This window comes from Cnephaeus nilssonii (assembly GCF_951640355.1).
Source record: "Cnephaeus nilssonii genome assembly, chromosome: 5".
In the NCBI taxonomy this organism is placed as follows: domain Eukaryota; kingdom Metazoa; phylum Chordata; class Mammalia; order Chiroptera; family Vespertilionidae; genus Cnephaeus; species Cnephaeus nilssonii.
Genome location: NC_137076.1, coordinates 18,905,206 through 18,922,498, shown reverse-complemented (window position 1 = coordinate 18,922,498; position 17,293 = coordinate 18,905,206). Strand labels below are relative to the sequence as shown.

General features: G+C 51.5%; 2 protein-coding genes across 2 annotated transcripts; both read right to left on the bottom strand.

Annotated features, from left to right (window-relative positions):
• Window positions 1–230: 230 nt before the first annotated feature.
• LOC307100156 (bone marrow stromal antigen 2-like) lies at window positions 231–3,286 on the bottom strand. Its single transcript, XM_079772483.1, has 5 exons — window positions 2,908–3,286; window positions 1,763–1,838; window positions 1,255–1,504; window positions 854–987; window positions 231–629 (listed from the first exon to the last, which is right to left on the bottom strand). Exons 1-4 carry the CDS (start codon window positions 3,208–3,210, stop codon window positions 873–875), a joined length of 744 nt encoding a protein of 247 aa, XP_079628609.1. The 5' UTR covers window positions 3,211–3,286; the 3' UTR covers window positions 231–629; window positions 854–872.
• Window positions 3,287–13,940: 10,654 nt separating this feature from the next.
• On the bottom strand, window positions 13,941–15,771 carry LOC307100161 (uncharacterized protein). The gene is made up of 5 exons (XM_079772488.1): window positions 15,591–15,771; window positions 15,304–15,388; window positions 14,737–14,818; window positions 14,332–14,468; window positions 13,941–14,108 (listed from the first exon to the last, which is right to left on the bottom strand). The coding sequence occupies exons 1-4, from the start codon at window positions 15,699–15,701 to the stop codon at window positions 14,381–14,383; spliced, it is 366 nt and encodes a 121-aa protein (XP_079628614.1). The 5' UTR covers window positions 15,702–15,771; the 3' UTR covers window positions 13,941–14,108; window positions 14,332–14,380.
• Between the last annotated feature and the right edge of the window lie 1,522 nt (window positions 15,772–17,293).

The following is a 17,293-nucleotide window of genomic DNA, read 5'->3' as shown; positions in this document are numbered from 1 at the left end:
GACTGGCCAGGCCAGGGAAACCCAGAGGCAAACAGGCGAGTCCAGGTGGTGGCCTAAGAGACAAGAAGGCCGAGTCAGGGCGGGATTGAGGCGACAGAACTTGCCCCAACCCCTCCATGAGCCTCACCCCACTCCTGCCTGGATCCCTCCCTCTGAGACCGACAACAGATGGGTCTGGGTGCCTGTCACTCCTTGAGTCAATTATTAAGCAGAGACGGGGTTGAATGGTGTGTGAAAATTTATTATAATAATGCCGGCCGAATGGGAGAGAGCGCCTCTGGTCCAGGTTGTTATCTTTCCAAGATGATAGGAAACGCTCAGAAAAGGAGACTGCATTCTTTTTTCTTTTCTTTTTTAATTGATTTTTTACAGAGAGGAAGGGAGAGGGAGAGAGAGTTAGAAACATTGATGAGAGAGAAACATCGATCAGCTGCCTCCTGCACACCTCCCACTGGGTTTGTGCCCACAACCAAGGTACATGCCCTTGACCGGAATTGAACCTGGGACCTTTCAGTCTACAGTCAGTTGCTCTATCCACTGAGCCAAATTGGTTCTGCTTGGACTGCATTCTGGAGTTAATCCTCATGTCCCTGGGCGTACAACTGTCAGCCAGGTTAGAATGGCTTTGCCTAATCAGAAGAGAACAGTGACAGTTAACAGACACGATTAATAGGATGACATAGCTGGTCCCCACTGTTCTATTTCTGCCCCAACAGCTCCTCACTGAGATTCCTCCCTCTTCCTCCCAAAGACCCTTCTCCTCAGCGCCCAGCCCTCCTCCCCCAGGCAGGTCACCACCCCAGGCCCTGACTGTCCCTAGCTCCTCCCATCCTTCTCCAGCCCCTCTCCTCACCTGCAGGCTTCCTGGGAACTCAGGCCAGCAGGGCCTGGAGGCTCAGGGTCAGGAGCACAGAGGCCACGGAGAGATGGAGGCGGATCCCGGAGTTGGTGGGGCACTTGGCAGAGACCAAGGCTTCATTCTCTTGTCTGAGGTGGAGATGAGACAACTCAGCAGGCTGCCAGGTCTGGCTCCACTGTCCTGGGCTCAAAGCCCCTCCACATCTCCTCTCCTTTCCCACCAAGTCACTGGGCAGGAGAGGGGCTGGTTGCCACCCAGAGTTGGGTGACTGGAGGGCCAAGGCTGGGACTCCAACTCTGTCCCCAGGGCAAAGGGAATTTTCAGAGCCAAGGGGATCCTAGGTCTTGGGGTTGGAAAGAGGAAGAGGGTGGCCTGGGGTGGGTGGGTGTCCTCACCTTAGTTGCTGCAGCTCCCAGGATTTCTCCTGGAGCTCCGTGGATTTCTTCTCCAGCTCCCAGGATTTCTTCTGCAGCTCCGTGGATTTCTTCTCCAGCTCCCAGGATTTCTTCTGCAGCTCCGCGGAATTCTTCTCCAGCTCCCCGGATTTCTTCTGCAGCTCCACGGATTTCTTCACCAGATCCCCGGATTTCTTCTCCAGCTCTGCGGATTTCTCCTGCAGCTCCTGATTCAATGTCTTGATCTCCTCTAAGGAGGGACAGAGAGTGTGTCAGCACCCTCAACTGGCCCCATCTAGTGACAGGACCCCGCCTCTAGCCCGCCCTCATTTGAGCGAGTGCACCTTGGAAGTCTGGCATGCCCCCCCCCCCCCCTTCCTGCTTCCACTGGATTGGGTCCTGTCCTCTCACCAGACCCCAATCCTGACGCCCTCCCCCTCCCTCCTCTTCACACCTGACCTGCTCCTGCAAACGCCCTTACTGGAGCCAGGGCCTGTGTTTTTCTCACCTTGAAGCTTCTGCACCAGCTCCTGTTGCTTGTGGCCCCCAGCCTTCTCCTCTTCCAGGGAAATCCTCAGGGTCTCCTGGGATGCCGTGGAAGAGTAAGGGTGTTGGAAACTGGGGTTCTTGTCCCTGGTGGGATTGGCTGCTGTGTCTGGGCCCTGACCCCTCTCCAGGCCCAAACTCCTTTCAGGATTCCTTCCAACCCTCTCTGAACCTGTCTCCACCCTGAAGAATGGCCACAGCCTCCCACCTTCCCAGGGTGTGGTCCTCAAAATGGGAGTTTCAAGCCCCTCCCCCCAGGAATTTGGAGGCTCTCTTGGCCCAAAGCCTAGGAGAGATTTTCAGATCTTCTGGGCTATTGTCCAAGAAGAGTTAGAGTCCCCTCAAGCCCAGAACACATGAGATTTCTGAACCCAAGTTAGATGTCCAGTGGGAGTTTCAAGGACCCCATGTCAAGACCCCAGTTAAAATGTTGCCTCTTAGGGATGCAGTGGAAGTAACAAGAGCCCCTGCCTTGCCCTGGCCGGGTAGCTCAGTTGGTAAGATCGTCATCCCAATATGACAAGGTTGTGGGCTCAATCCCTGGTCAGGGCACATACTGAGAATCAGCCAATGAATGCATCAATAAGTGGAACAACAAATCAATGTTGCTCTCACTCTCTCCCTTCTTCTCTCTAAAATCAATAAATAAAAACTAAAAAAAAAAAAAGAAAGAAAAAAGAAAGAAAGAAAGAAAGAAAGAAAGAAAGAAAGAAAGAAAGAAAGAAAGAAAGAAAAAGCCCCCTGCCTTCTTCAGAGTCTGGTGGGGTCCGCATCCCAACCCCTGAGGGGATTTCTGCCTCCCTCCGACTGTGCCCAGGGGGAGTTCTCAGCTGCCCTAGACCAGTGTCCTGGTGTTTTCAGATTCACCCACATACTACTGGGAATACTGAGGTTCCTTATTGGGTGTTCTGGGGTCACACACTGGCACCCTAAAAGGAGTTTAGAGCTCCCCAAATCCTGGTGGGGAAATTCAGGCTCCCCATGGAGGGGCCTAGGGGCAGTTTCAAGGTCTATCTCGATCCACACCTAGACCCTGGGGGTCCCCAAGCACCTGGACCCTGGGATCCTCCCAAGCACAGGGCCTCTCTAGGAGGGTCAGTCACTTACCACAGTCTGGTTGCAAATGGCGGCTTGGGCCTCAGTCCCCCGCAAGAAGTCCTGGGCCTGGGTCAGCTCCTGCTCCAGGAGGTGGGTGATGTTTCGACATTCCTGCTCAGCTCGGAGGCCATCCTTGCAAGCTGGACTATTGGCCTTGACAGCCAAAACGATTACTGCCACAAACAGAACTACCACCAGTAGGCCCAGCAGGATCCCCACAATCCCCACCCGCCCTGGCAGCTTGCGGTCCCCCAGCTTCTTGGGGTACTCATCCATGGCCACAGGAGGGTGGCAGTAAAAAGTGGGTGCCATCCAGAGGGATTCAGGGGAGCCTGAGAGGGAGTTCGGAAAGAAAGCTGGAACTTTCTACTTGCTGGAGCTGCCCCCCTATTAGCATAGGATCTATGCTGACCAATAAAAACTTCCAGAACCGGACATCTGCAGGAAAAGGACAGTTTAGCTTTCACTTTCATTTCCCTGAATTGAGGTGCATTGTTGTTGCTGCTACATTACTGGCTTGGCCCTTCTGGGCTGGCTGCTGGCCCATGAGCTCCCGTGGGAGAGGACACCCCATCGTAAGGCCCTGCCCTTCTCCTGGGTTCCTGAAGGGGACAGTGGCAGTGACGGGAAGGCTAGGGCATGCCAGCCTTGTGTGCCTGTGGACTGTGACCTGAAGAGGCAGAGCCATCAGTGGTCCAGTCCCCAGCTGGGGAAACTGAGGCTGAGAGGTGACTGGGGTGGGAGTGGGCAGGGCCGGGGTCTCAACCAAGAGGCTGGCTTTGGTGTCACTCTGGGTAGTGACCCAGCAGGAGCTCACTCAGCATCCCTGCTGCTGTCTCAGGGGACCCGAGGGGCTGTGGAGGGTGTCGGAGGAGGAATATCCTCCTACCTCGACCGCTTAAAGCCACTCAGCAGCCACATGACCAGGATGGGGTGCTTTTGCTGAAGAGTTCCCGGGAAGCTTTGCATCCCATGAGCAGGCACCTCTCCCCCAGACCAGGACACCAGGTGCCAGGACACAGCCCTGGGTAAAGCGGACCTATTTGAGCCGCGCTGTGCTAGCCTTCAAACTATAGGGCCAACGCAGGACCAGCACTGCGGTCAGAGGCCAAGGCTGTGTGTGAGCACCCTGCCTCCCTGTGGGACTCTGGGCAAGCAATGTCCCTTCTGCCTCAGTTCCCACGGCCTGTAAAATGGGGGTGATGACAACAGTAACATTTTCGTGCCCCCCTAATTTTGCAACCAAGGCAAGTGCCTTCCTGCCCTCGCACTAGTCCTGGCCCTGCAAACAGAAAGCTGTGGGTTTTCCCTGTAAATCGGTTATGCCACCATTCCTCTGGGCTTCGCTCAGGTTAAGGTCCAAGCACTTCTGACTACGTCTGATTGGCAGGGAGGGGGTAGCATCTCAGGGGAAGTGATGAGAGGGAAGGGGCGCGTGTTGTGATCATTGATCAGGAAGGTGATGATGCTCCCATGCCAGTGGACCCCTTAATACCAGGAAAAGCAAAGCACAGTGTGGGGGTGGAAAACACATTTTCCTTCCACCTTTCTAGTTGTTCTGACTAGACTCATAATCCAATTAATACCAGACAGGGTAAGAGGCACAAACAGCCAGCTTGGTTGCAGGTGACATGTTATTACACATGACAGCCTCATTACACATTTATATTGTGCCATGAGAGCCCCAGGGCAGACAGGGCACTGGAGGCCTAGGTGCCATCCAGAGCTAGAGAGAGGGGGAGCTCCATGTCCATGGACTGGGAGCAGCGATGTCTGCTGGGCCATCTGTAACATGGGACTTGGATCCAAAGGGCCTTGCTCCTGTCCTCTCTGTCCTTCGCACCTCGTTCACGTTAAACCACAGAGGCCTGTGATGAGCTCCCCTCCTGGAGCAGGTCCTCTTCTAACTCCCTCTCAGGCAGTTAGGGAGAAGGACAGGGATCTTCCTGAGGATTTGTTTCTTGAAAGGAACAGCTTAAAACAGGAAGTATCTCCAAAGGCGTATTTGGGGTGGTACACTCTGCTCCCCTCAACAGGAACAACAACCCCAGCCAACAGGGTTGCCCCAGATTCATGGAATGTTTGTGATAAGAAAATATACTCACACCTAGCTTCTATTTTTAAATATATTTTCTTTTATTTCAGAGAGGAAGGGAGAGGGAAAGAGAGATAGAAACATCAATGATGAATGAGAATCATTGATTGGCTGCCTCCTGCACATCCACTACTGGGGGTCGAGCCTGCAACAGGGGCATGTGCTCTTGACTGGAATCAAACCTGGGACCCTTCAATCCTCAGATCAGTGTGCTATCCACAGAGCCAAACTGGCTAGGGCTACAACCTAGCTTATTTAAAAAAAAATCTTTATTGTTTCTATTATTACAGATGTTCCTCTTCCCCCCCCCCCCCCCCGATAGCTCCCCCTCCACCTGGTTCCCACCCCACTCCAGTCCTTCCCCTTCCTGCCCCCCACTGACCTGGTCCTTAGGTGTAAGCTCTTTGTCCAATCTCTTCCCGCACCCCCCACAATCCCTTCCCCCAGAGAATTGTCAGTGTGCTCCCTTTCCATGCCCCTGATTCTATTACATTCACCAGTCTGTTCTGTTCAACAGGTTTATTTATACATTTTAGTTTTAGGTTCACTTGTTGATAGATATGTATGTGTTGTCACTTTGTTGTTCATAATTTTTTATCTTTACCTTTTTCTTCTTCCTCTTCTTAAAGAATACCCTTCAGCATTTCATATAATACTGGTTTGGTGGTGATGAACTCCTTTAGCTTTTCTTGTCTGTGAAGCTCTTTTTCTGACCTTCAATTCTAAATGATAGCTTTGCTGGGTAGAGTAATATTGGTTGTAGGTTCTTGCTATGCATCACTTTGTATATTTCTTGCCACTCCCTTCTAGCCTGCATAGTTTTTGTTGAGAAATCAGCTGACAGTCGTATGGGTACTCCCTTGTAGGTAACTAACTGTTTTTCTCTTGCTGCTTTTAAGAATCTCTCTTTGTCTTCTGCCCTTGGCATTTTAATTATGATGTGTCTTGGTGTGGTCCTGTTTGGATTCCTCTTGTTTGGGGTTCTCGGTGATTCCTGGACTTGTAAGTCTATTTCTTTCATCAGGTAGGGGAAATTTTCTGTCATTATTTCTTCAAATAGGTTTTCAATATCTTGCTCTCTCTCTCTTTCTGGCACCCCCATAATTCGGATGTTGGTACGCTTGAAGTTGTCCCAGAGGCTTCTTACACTATCTTCATATATTTGGATTCTTTTTTCTTTTTGCTTTTCTGGTTGGGTGTTTTTTGCTTCTTCATATTTCAAATCTTTGACTTGATTCTTGGGATCCTCTAGTCTGTTGTTGGATCTCTGTATATTATTCTTTATTTCAGTCAGTGTATGCTTAATTTCTGATTGGTCCTTTTTCATAGCCTTGAGGGTCTCACTAAAGTTTTCAGACATTTCTAGAAGATTCTTGAGTAACCTTATAACTGCGCTTTTGAACTCTATATCTAGCATTTTGCTTTCATCCATTTCTTTCATTTGTGACTTGTTTCTTTGTCTCCGTATTTTGGCTGTTTCTCTGTGTTTGTTTCTATGTACTGGGTAGCTGCTAAGTCTCCTTGACTTGATAGAGTGACCTTGTGTGGTAGGTGTCCTATAGGGCCCAGTGGCTCAGCCTCCCCAGTCACCTGAATTGGATGCTCTTGGTGCACCCCTTTGTGGGCTGTTTGTACAGTCTTGTTGTAGTTAATCCTTGATTGCTGTTGGTATCACTGGGAGGAATTGACCTCCAGGCCAATTGGCTGTGATGACCAGCTGTGTCTACACTAGAAGATCTGTTGTGCAGGAGACACCCTTTGGGGCAGGACTTGCTTCAGTGGGGCTTTGATGCTCACTGAGTCTGCCCCTTAGTGTGTCTCTTATGGATGTGAAGAGTTGTAATCCGGTATGGTGTCACTGTGACCACTGGGTACACTGGCTCTTGGATCTCCAAGGAGGTGCAAGGTCAGCCACTGTCTGGGGCCGCCCAGCAGGAGCTACAGAGAGATCTGCAGGTTCCTCCTCTTTGTATGGGGTTTGGACGAGGCCCAGCTGTGAAGCAAGGCAGGCTGCTGCTGCCGGGCTTGGACCTTCTTTTGGAAGCTCTGGGGCTCTCTGTCCCCGCTGCAGTGTGACAGGTTTTAGAAGGAGAAAGGACAGGCCATTCCTATGCAAAAGCTGATGCACACAGCTTGGGTGGGGTTGTAAATTGTGTGTGGTGGGGTCCTGGGAATTACTAGGACAGAGCAAACAGCAATGGCTGCCCGTCAGCGCTGCACCTGAGAGGTCCCAGGGTCTCTGTGTCCCGGGCCCTCGTGCAGGAACAATGATCGCTGGGAGCACCACTGAAAGCCGCCCTCACGTTCCGATGCCAGACAGTCTGGTTTCTCCCTGTAGGTGTCTGGGTCCCCCAGAGTCTCGCCTGGAACTGGAGTTCAGGCCAAGCAGGAGCTTGTACCTCCCTCCTGATTAAAAGAGCAGCACATCCCGGTTGAATGGCACTATTAGTTGGGCAATGGATGGCTGTTTACCGGCTTTTCCTGAGCCATCTGTGAGCACAGTAAGTGCTCCTGGGCTAGGGATACGTTCAATCCTAGTGGGGCATAGGAACGTGGTGTGGGACAAAAAATGTGATGTCTTCTCTGGGGGAGAGAATGCTCCACCTGTCCTAGCCAATCAGCTCGAGCCATTTGCCAATCAGTGGAGGTCAATAGTGTCTCAAACTGAGTTTTAGTTAATGGAAGGCAATTGATATCTCGATCGTGTCCTGCGAGTTTTGTACAGCGCTGCCTCCCACCGAGAATTAAAGAGCAAACCAATGCTAGGTAAGGGGACAAGGTTTTGGAGGGAGTATGAGAGCAAAACAGCCATTCAATACACCCCAGCTCAGGTACCACTTGTCCTATAAGTCCCATAGGTGAGTGCCTGGTGGGAAATAACATTAGTTGAAGAGAACGCTGGGGAGAGATTCTACTCAAATATGGTGTGCTGATCGCATCCTCCACCAAGCAGTGTTCTTTTATCCCTTCTGGAGACAGCTATCCAGGGGAATTTAAGGCTGGATCCCCTTTTAGGATCTTAAACAGGTTTTATATGTTCGCTATGGGAATACTGAGCGCTTGTGGTACCCAATTTCTATCTCCTTGAAACTTTTGAAAGTCATTTCGGGTTTTGAGTTCCCTGTGGTCAAAGGTAACCTTTTGGGGTGTGATGGTTCTTTCAGTGAAGACATAGCCTAGATAACTCCATGGATTTGTCATCTGTACCTTCGCAGGGGCGACTAAAAGGCCTCTTGAGGCAGTTTCCTTTGCCCTGAAGAGGACATAGATGATAACAGGTCCTTATCAGGGGCTCAGAGGAGTGTCATCCATGTGGTGAACACTTTGCAGCAGGAATCTGCCGCCTGGTTAGCATAAGTGCCTGATGTACGTGGTGCCGGCACGGAGTCGGGCTGGTCAGCATTCCCTGTGGGAGGACTTTCCAGCGATAGCTCTGGGCGGGCTCTTCACTGTTCATCAAAGGGAGAGAAAATGCAAATTTCTCTGATCTTGCAGAGCTAAAGGGATGCTATATAAGCAATCCTTCAAATACATGATAATAATGGGCCGGTCTTGTGGGATCACGGCCAGAGATGGACGTCCAGGTGGGAGAGTACCCATGGGTTGAATATTGGAATGAATGGCCCTTGAGTCGTGTAAGAGCTGCCATTTGTTAGATTTGGGGGGTAGGGGGGGGATTGGGAAATAGGAGAATTCCAGGGGCTGTTGGAATGGTCTATGTGTCCAAAATCCAATTGCTCTCTTACTAATAGATGGGCTTGTTGTAACTTTTCTCCCTTTAAGGCCACTGCTGTACCCAAATAGGGGTTTGGCTTAACCAAGTCAAGGGTAGGGGAGGTAGAACCACAGTGGCCACTCCTAAAAAGGCGTCTATAACGTTAACCCCACTGTGAAAGGAGATCACGTCCCCACAAATTGACTGGAATCTGTAAGATTAGGGGCTGCATGCAGCCATTTTGTCTACCTGGCCCTTTACAGTGTACGGGCCGAGAACATTGTGATGTCTGGAAAACTTCTCCTATTCCCACTATCCTCTGACCTTGCTTCACTGTGGGCCATGACGAAGGCCAATCGAGATGACTAAGTACAGTGCAATCGGCCCCAGGAGCTAGGAATCCGGTGAATCTTTCCCCTTGGATTTCAATCGTGAGGAGGGGCTGTTCTCTTGGGACTGATTCCAATAAACCCCTGGCTCTCCAGTACTACCAACCCCCCTAGATTTCTCTCCTTCCCTAGAGCGTTCTGGACCCAATATGGTAGTAACAAGAGTTGCATGATCTTAGTGTGTGAGGGGAAAATATGCAACCCCTTGCCTGTGATGAGACCTGTATTTCTCCCTGGTAATCACTATCGACAACTCTGGCATTACAGTGACTCCTTTTGAGTTAAGGCTGGAGCGCCCCAAAATAATGCCTACCACGCCCAGTGGCCGTGGCCCCCAAGTCCCCATAGGGACCCTTTTAGGCTTGTCCCCTTCCTGTAGAATCAATTCTGTTGGAGTAAGTCCATTCCTGTGTTCCCAGTGGTAGCTGCTCGGAGGGAGTAGACAGTGGATTTCCCATCTGCCCTAGGAAGGCCATCCGTGCCCCGGTTTGTTGCGGGGCCTGGCACTGGCCCCACTGGGCGTTTCCCTGCAGTGGTGGTAGAGAATTTCCATGTTTGCCAAATTTTGATTTGCATTGGTTGGCCCAATGGCGCCCCTTATGGCAACGGGGACAGTAGATGGGGCTGAGAATTCTCAGAATGGGAGGTTGCTATCTTAGCTTTGCAATCCTTTTTAAAAGGTCCCAGTATCCCACATTGATAGCATTTGGAATCTGTTTTGCTTTTATTCTCTGCCTGGAGAGCCATGGCCAACATTTGAGTCCGGTAGGTTTTTGTTCCTACTAGCAGACAAGCCCTGGTAAATTCCTCCACCGTGGTGGCCTTTCCCCTGATGGGCTGCATAGCCTTTTGACAATCAATGTTGGTGTTCTTATAGGCCAGTTGCAGCAAGAGAATATCCGCAGCCTGACTATGACTGATCTTCCGGCGAATGGATTGGGTAATGCGATTTACAAAGTCAACATAAGATTCCTGGTGAACATTAACCAATGAGCCTTGCTGAATTCGGCCTTCCGGAATACACTCCCAGGCCAGCTGTGCACAGAGAGGTTGGGTAAATACTTGAGGCTAAAGATTCCATTGCTGTTGTGCATTAACATATGGTCCCTGCCCGCCCCTGCAGCATTGGGGCCATAACGTGACTGGCGCCCGCTAGATTGTTTTGGTTAGCCTGCTGTTCACAGATCTCATCATATCCTGCTCTCCATAATAGACACTGACTGGCATCTAAAGTCGTTTTAGCCAAAATCTGCCAGTCTCATGGCGTGATATGGTAATTTTCAGACAAGGCATTAAGGAGTCCTTTTGTAAACAGACTGTTAGCCCCATTTTCTCTAACACTTTTTTTATTTCTTTAAAGGTATTAAAGGAGAGCGGTTCATGCATCCAATTACCTTGCTGATCTTCCATAACTGCGCAAGCCAAAAGCTCTCCTTGTAGCTTGCCTGACACCTGATCCCAAACCAAGGATCTAGTTGATGAGCCTTCCCACACCTGAGGCGGGGATCGGGGGCCTTAGGTATATTACAGACTCTACAGGCTTTACTTCAGGAGGAAGGGGCAGTGGTAAATCCTCCTGGTGTTCTGTAGGCTTTGGTCCTCAATATCAAGTGGGCATAGTGCAGCTCAAACAAGAGCCCATGTATTTAAAGATGACAAAGGCACTTGTTTTCCCTGGGCCTGATTTCTCTTTAAATTCCTACCTTCTTGTTCTCAGAGATCAAGGTCTAATGTTTCAAAATCAGGGAACCAAGGATTATAAGTTATGACAGTCTGCAAAAGGCCCTTTAATTGTTCCTTGGTAACCGAGTACCATTCACCGTTCACAACTGTTTAAACACTGTTATATATTGTCGTTGTTTTACGGACAACTTCTGTCCCATTGTGAAACCTTAGCTGAAAAACATACCCTAGAACTTGGAAATCCCAAGTGAGCTCCAATGACTTACTGCACAGTTACTTTCATTTCATTCTGCTTCCTTTTCGAGGTTGCTGCCATGTCTCCTTGCATTCTTTGGTCCTCACATGGGGCACTACTTTGCCGCGGCTGACCAGCAGACCCCAATGGTTGGATAAATGATTACTGAAACACAAGGTTTGCTGTGAAAGAGAGGGCTAAGGTACTGCCTGGCTAAAGGAACCAGACAGCCTCAATCACCTGCCTCTTCAGGATTTTATTGTCACAGCAGTTTGAGATAAAGTTTATAATTTAGATACAATCAATAGGGTAAGTAATCTTGAAAGGACACATGTGTTTGCCGTGTCCTATAAGCAAGGACAGCTAAAGATTAAGCATAAACATTCTGGTAAGCATCTGGGGGTCTGCAGGTGCACACACTTGTTTGGAAAGGTTAAAGAATAACTAGGGTACTGCCTCAGGCATTCCCCTAAGTCGGAATTGGGATAAACAGGGTGGGCTGCCATCAGCACACATCCCTTTTCTCAAATATCTTCCTTACAAACTTTCCAACCAAGTCCCAGGAGTGAGGCAGGAAGCAAATTGACAAAGTCCATGCGCAGAGACATGGTCTGGGAGGTGGGGAGGTGTGAGCGGGGGAGGGGAGGGGACAAAAAGGCCAGGGGAGCCTGTGGCAGGGAAGGTGTTTGGGAGTCTCTGGGTGGACAGCAGGAGCCATAGAGGGGGATCTATTGACCACCTCATCTGGGGACTGCAGGACCTGAGGGCAGTGCAGAAATTTGGGCAGACACAAGGGTCCTGACCCCAGTGCCATGCATAGGAAGTTTCATGGACAATAGTCGGGATTCCAGGAGAAGTTGGAGAAACTAAGATAACAGACAGGAAGGAATTGGGGGCACGTGAGGATCCAAGAGAGTGGGTGAAGGGTCCATCAGGATGGTGGCCCTCCACTTTGGAGAAGCAGACTCCCTGGAGGTGGGGTTCTGCAGGATGAATAAGAATCTGGGGGATGGAGGAGGGAGGTACATGGCGACAAATGCCTGGCCTGGGTGTGTCTGCAGATCCAGGTCTGAATCCCAGCCCCGAACTTTCTGCCTTTATTTTCTCTTAAATTAATTGTTCCTTTTTATTGATTGATTGATTTTAGGGAGAGAGGGAGGGAGAGAAACATCATTTGGTTGTCTCACTTATTTATGCACTCATTGGTTGATTCTTGTCTGTGCCCTTACTGAGGATTGAACCGTGACCTTGGTATACCGGGAGGACACTCTAACCAGCTGACCTACCCAGCCAGGGCTTAACTGATTTTTAGAGAGAGAAGAAGAAGAAGGGAAGGGTGAGAGAAAGAGAGAGAAACATCTATGTGAGAGCAAAACATTGATTGGCTGGATCCTGCATGCCCCCTACCCGGGAAGGAGCTTGCAATCCGGGCATGAGGCCTTGACCAGGAATTCAACTGGCCACCTTTTGGTGCTTGGGAAGATGCACAACCAACTGAGCCACACCCACTGGGGCCAGCCCTGCACTTCCTTTTTCTTTTCTTTAAAATTTTTTTTTAAAATTGACTTTAGAGAGGAAGGAAGAGGGAGAGAGAGATAGAAAGATCAATGATGAGAGAGAATCATGGATTGGCTGTCTCCTGCAAGTCCCCCACTTGGGATTGAGCCCACATACCCAGGTATGTGCCCTTGACCGGAATCGAACCTGGGACCTGCCGGAAACAAATCAGTTTCACTAAAAGGGAGATGTTGACAGGAAGCCAGGAAGGCTGGTCAACAACCTTAATTGCTCTAACCACTCACCCTTTAGTTGAGACATTGTTAGCTGAAGCAGCCTCCACCTTTGTTTTTCCCATGTAAATTTCTGTTTATCTTGGCTAAGATGTTTTCCCCAAAGCCTCAATAAAAGGGATGGCAGGGCCAGAGCAGGGGGTAGTTCTCCCACTAGAGTTGGACTACTGCCTGGCCCCCCATTTCGCCATATTGAATTTCTTCAAGTCTCCATTCATTTGTGTGCGGCCCTTCTCCAGAACTCGAACCCTGAACTGGAACCCTGAACCACGCGGGACGTGGAAAGGGATTCCTACAGGGACCCTTCAGTTCACAGGCTGACGCTCTATCCTCTGAGCCAAACCAGCTAAGGCCAGCCCTGCACTTTCTATGCGAGGGGATGGGGAACCCAGACAAGGTGTCCTTCTCCTCACAACCTCCGTTTCCATGGAAAGGGATGGGGAACAGGAACCTCAGGAGAGTGTGAGGAGATAAGACTAGAATGCTGAGCACTGAGGAGGCACTGATGGGGGTGGGGGAGAGGGTGGACAGTCCTTTAGGATGAATCCATCGGAAAAGAGGGCTGGGTAGGCGGTGGGTGGGTGGTACCTGACCAATTCTGTGGGTTTCTGGGAACATTCCGGAGCAAGGAAGCTGGGTGTAGACATCCAGGGGTCCCAGATGCTTGGGACTGACACAGTGATCCTCCAGGAACTATAGAGTAAGTTCATTCCCCCAAAAGGGGATGCTTATTTTGTGGAACCCAGAGACCCCAGAAAAAGTTACCTTCCAGAAACCATGACAGCAAAGAACAGATGCCCCCTCCCTCTTCATTACCTGCCCGGCTTGCGGGGGGTCATCTTTGGGCCAACTTTGATGCTTCCCCACCTCTAAGGCTGCCCCATGAACCACCCCCTGCCACCTCGCCTTCGGCCTCCCCCCATCCGTCCCCTCCCCACAACAGTGTTGTCCCTCAGGACTGGCCAGTTCAGGGAAACCCAGAGGCAAACAGGCGAGTCCAGGAGGTGGCCCCAACCTCTCCATGAGCCTCACCCCACTCCTGCCTGGACCCCTCCCTCTGAGATCGACAACAGATGGGTCTGGGTGCCTGTCACTCCTTGAGTCAATTATTAGCCAGAGACGGAGTTGAATGCTATTAAGATTTATTATAATAATGCCTGTCGAGTGGGAGAGAGCATCTCTGGGACCAGGTTGTTATCTTTCCAAGATGATGGGAGACTCAGAAAGGAGCCTGGACTGCATTCTGAGGTTAATCCCCATGGCCCTGGGCGTACAACTCTCAGCCAGGTTAGAATGGCTTTGCCTAATCAGAAGAGAACAGTCACCGTTAACAGACACGATTAATAGGATGATGTAGCTGGTCTCCTCTGTTCTATTTCTGCCCCAACAGCTCCTCACTGAGATTTCTCTCTCTCCCTCCCAAAGACCTTCTCCTCAGTGCCCAGCCCTCCTCCCCCAGGCAGGCCACCACCCCAGGCCAGGACTGTCCCTAGCTCCTCCCATCCCTCTCCAGCCCCTCTCCTCACCTGTAGGCTTCCTCCTCACCTCAGGCCAGGAGGGCCTGGAGGCTCAGGGTCAGGAGCACAGGGGCCACGGAGAGATGGAGACTGATCCCGGAGGTGGGGGCGGGCACTTGACACAGACCATGGTCTCAGTCTCTTTCCTGAGGTGGAGATGGGAAAACTCAGCAGGCAGCCAGGCCTGGCTCCACTGGTGCTGGGCTCAAAGCCCCTCCACATCTCCTCTCCTTCCTCACCAAGTCACTGGGCAGGAGAGGGGCCGGTTGCCACCCAGAGTTGGGTGACTGGAGGGCCAAGGCTGGGACTCCAACTCTGTCCCCAGGGCAATGGGAATTTTCAGAGCCAAGGGGATCCTAGGTCTTGGGGTTGGAAAGAGGAAGGGGATGGCCTGGGGTGGGTGGGTGTCCTGACCTTAGTTGCTCCAGCTCGGCGGACTTATTCTCCAGCTCCACGGATTTGTCCTGTAGCTCCTGATTCAAAGTCTTCATCTCCTCTTAGGGGGGACAGAGCATGTGTCAGCACCCTCAACTGGCCCCACCTCCGGACAGGACCCCGCCTCTAGCCCGCCCTCATTTGAGCGAGTGCACTTTGAAAGTCTGGCATGTCCACCCCTTCCTAGTTCCACTGGATTGGGTCCTGTGCCTCTAGCCCAGTGGTTCTCAACCTTCCTAATGCTGCCACCCTTTAATACACTTCCTCATGTTGTGGTGACCCCCAACCATAAAATTATTTTCGTTGCTACTTCATAACTAAATTTTGCTACTGTTATGAATCATTATGTAAATATCTGTGTTTTCCAATGGCCTTAGGCGACCTCTGTGAAAGGGCCGTTCGAACCCCAAAGGGGTCGCGACCTACAGGTTGAGAACCGTTGCTCTCCCCCGACCCCAATCCTGACGCCCTCCCCCTCCCTCCTCTTCACACCTGACCTGCTCCTGCAAACGCCCTTCCTGGAGCCAGGGCCTGTGTTTTCCTCACCTTGAAGCTTCTGCACCAGCTCCTGTTGCTTGTGGCCCCCAGCCTTCTCCATTTGCAGGGCGATCATCAGGGTCACCTGGGATGCCTGGGAAGAGTAAGGGAGTTGGAAACTGATGTGGTTGGCTGCTGCTCCTGCCGCCCTCCCCGCCACCCCACCTTCCCACTCCCAGCTTGCGCTCCAGGAGGTCTGTGACGTTTCCACACTCCTGCTCAGCTCAGAGGCCATCTTTGCAAGCTGGGCTATTGGCCTTGGCAGCCAAAAGGACTACGGCCACAGACAGACCTACCACCAGTAGGCACAGCAGGATCCCCACCCACACAGGCAGCTTGCGGTCCTCCAGCTTCTTGGGGTACTCATCCCTGGGCACAGGGGCGGGGGAGTAAAAACAGGGTGCCATCCTGACAGATGCAGGGGAGCCTGCGAGGGAGTCTGGAGAGAAAGCTGGAACTTTCTACTTGCTGGAGCTGCCCTGTTATTAACAAAGGATCTATGCTGACCAATAAAAACTGCCAAAACCCGGCATCTGCTGGAAAAGGACAGTTTAGCTTTCACTTTCATTTCCCAGAAATGAGGGGATTTGTTGTTGCTGCTACATTACTGGCTTGGCCCTTTTGGGCTGGCTGCTGGCCCATGAGCTCCTGTGGGAGAGGACACCCCATCGTAAGGCCCTGCCCTTCTCCTGGGTTCCTGACGGGAAGCCTAGGGCATGCCAGCCTTGTGTGCCTGTGGACTGTGACCTGAAGAGGCAGAGCCATCAGTGGTCCAGTCCCCAGCTGGGGAAACTGAGGCTGAGAGGTGAGTGGGGTGGGAGTGGGCAGGGCCGGGGTCTCACCCAAGAGGCTGGCTTTGGTGTCACTCTGGGTAGTGACCCAGCAGGAGCTCACTCAGCATCCCTGCTGCTGTCTCAGGGGACCCGAGGGGCCATGGAGGGTGTCGGAGGAGGAATATCCTTCTGCCTCGACCGCTTAAAGCCACTCAGCAGCCACATGACCAGGATGGGGATGCTCTGGCTGAAGAGTCCCCAAGGAGCTTTGCATCCCATGAGCAGGCGCCTCTCCCCCAGACCAGGACACCAGGTGCCAGGACACAGCCCTGGGTAAAGCGGACCTATTTGAGCGGCGCTGTGCTAGCCTTCAAACTATAGGGCCAACGCGGGACCAGCACTGTGCTCAGAGGCCAAGGCTGTGTGTGAGCACCCTGCCTCCCTGTGGAACTCTGGGCAAGCAATGTCCCCTCTGCCTCCGTTCCCAAGGCCTGTAAAATGGGGGTGATGATAACAGTAACATTTTCCTGCCCCGCTACAATTTGCAACCAAGGCAAGTGCCTTCCTCCCCTCGCAGTAGTCCTGGCCCTGCAAACAGAAAGCTGTGGGTTTCCCTGTAAATCGGTTATGCCACATTCTTTTGTGCTTCGCTCAGGTTAAGGTCCAAGCACTTGTGACTACGTCTGATTAGCAGGGAGGGGGTAGAATCTCAGGGTAAGTGATGAGAGGGAAAAGGCAGGTGTTGTGATCATTGATCAGGAAGGTGATGATGCTCCCATGACATTGGACCCCTTAATACCAGGAAAAGCAAAGCACAGTGTGGGGGTGAAAAACACATTTTCCTTCCACCTTTCTAGTTGTTCTGGCTAGACTCATAATCCAATTAACACCAGACAGGGTAAGAGGCACAAACAGCCAGCTTGGTTGCAGATGACATGTTATTACACATGACAGCTTCATTACACATTTATATTGTGCCATGGGAACCCCCAGGGCAGACGGGGCACTGGAGGCCTAGGTGCCATCCAGAGCTAGAGAGAGGGGGGCTCCATGTCCATGGACTGGGAGCAGCGATGTCTGCTGGGCCATCTGTAACATGGGACTTGGATCCAAAGGGCCTTGCTCGTGTCCTCTCTGTCCTTCCCACCTCGTTCACGTGAAACCACAGAGGCCTGTGATGAGCTCCCCTCCTGGAGCAGGTCCTGTTCTAACTCCCTCTCAGGCAG

Coding starts and splice junctions, on each gene's coding strand:
- LOC307100161 (XM_079772488.1), bottom strand. CDS start 15,701: ATGGCACCCTGTTTTTACTCCCCCGCCCCTGTGCCCAGGGATGAGTAC. Junction 14,819..15,303: donor GCTGGTGCAGAAGCTTCAAG/GTGAGGAAAACA, acceptor GTCCCCCCTAAG/AGGAGATGAAGACTTTGAAT. Junction 14,469..14,736: donor GCCGAGCTGGAGCAACTAAG/GTCAGGACACCC, acceptor TCTCCACCTCAG/GAAAGAGACTGAGACCATGG.
- LOC307100156 (XM_079772483.1), bottom strand. CDS start 3,210: ATGGCACCCACTTTTTACTGCCACCCTCCTGTGGCCATGGATGAGTAC. Junction 1,505..1,762: donor GCTGGTGCAGAAGCTTCAAG/GTGAGAAAAACA, acceptor GTCCCTCCTTAG/AGGAGATCAAGACATTGAAT. Junction 988..1,254: donor TGGGAGCTGCAGCAACTAAG/GTGAGGACACCC, acceptor TCTCCACCTCAG/ACAAGAGAATGAAGCCTTGG.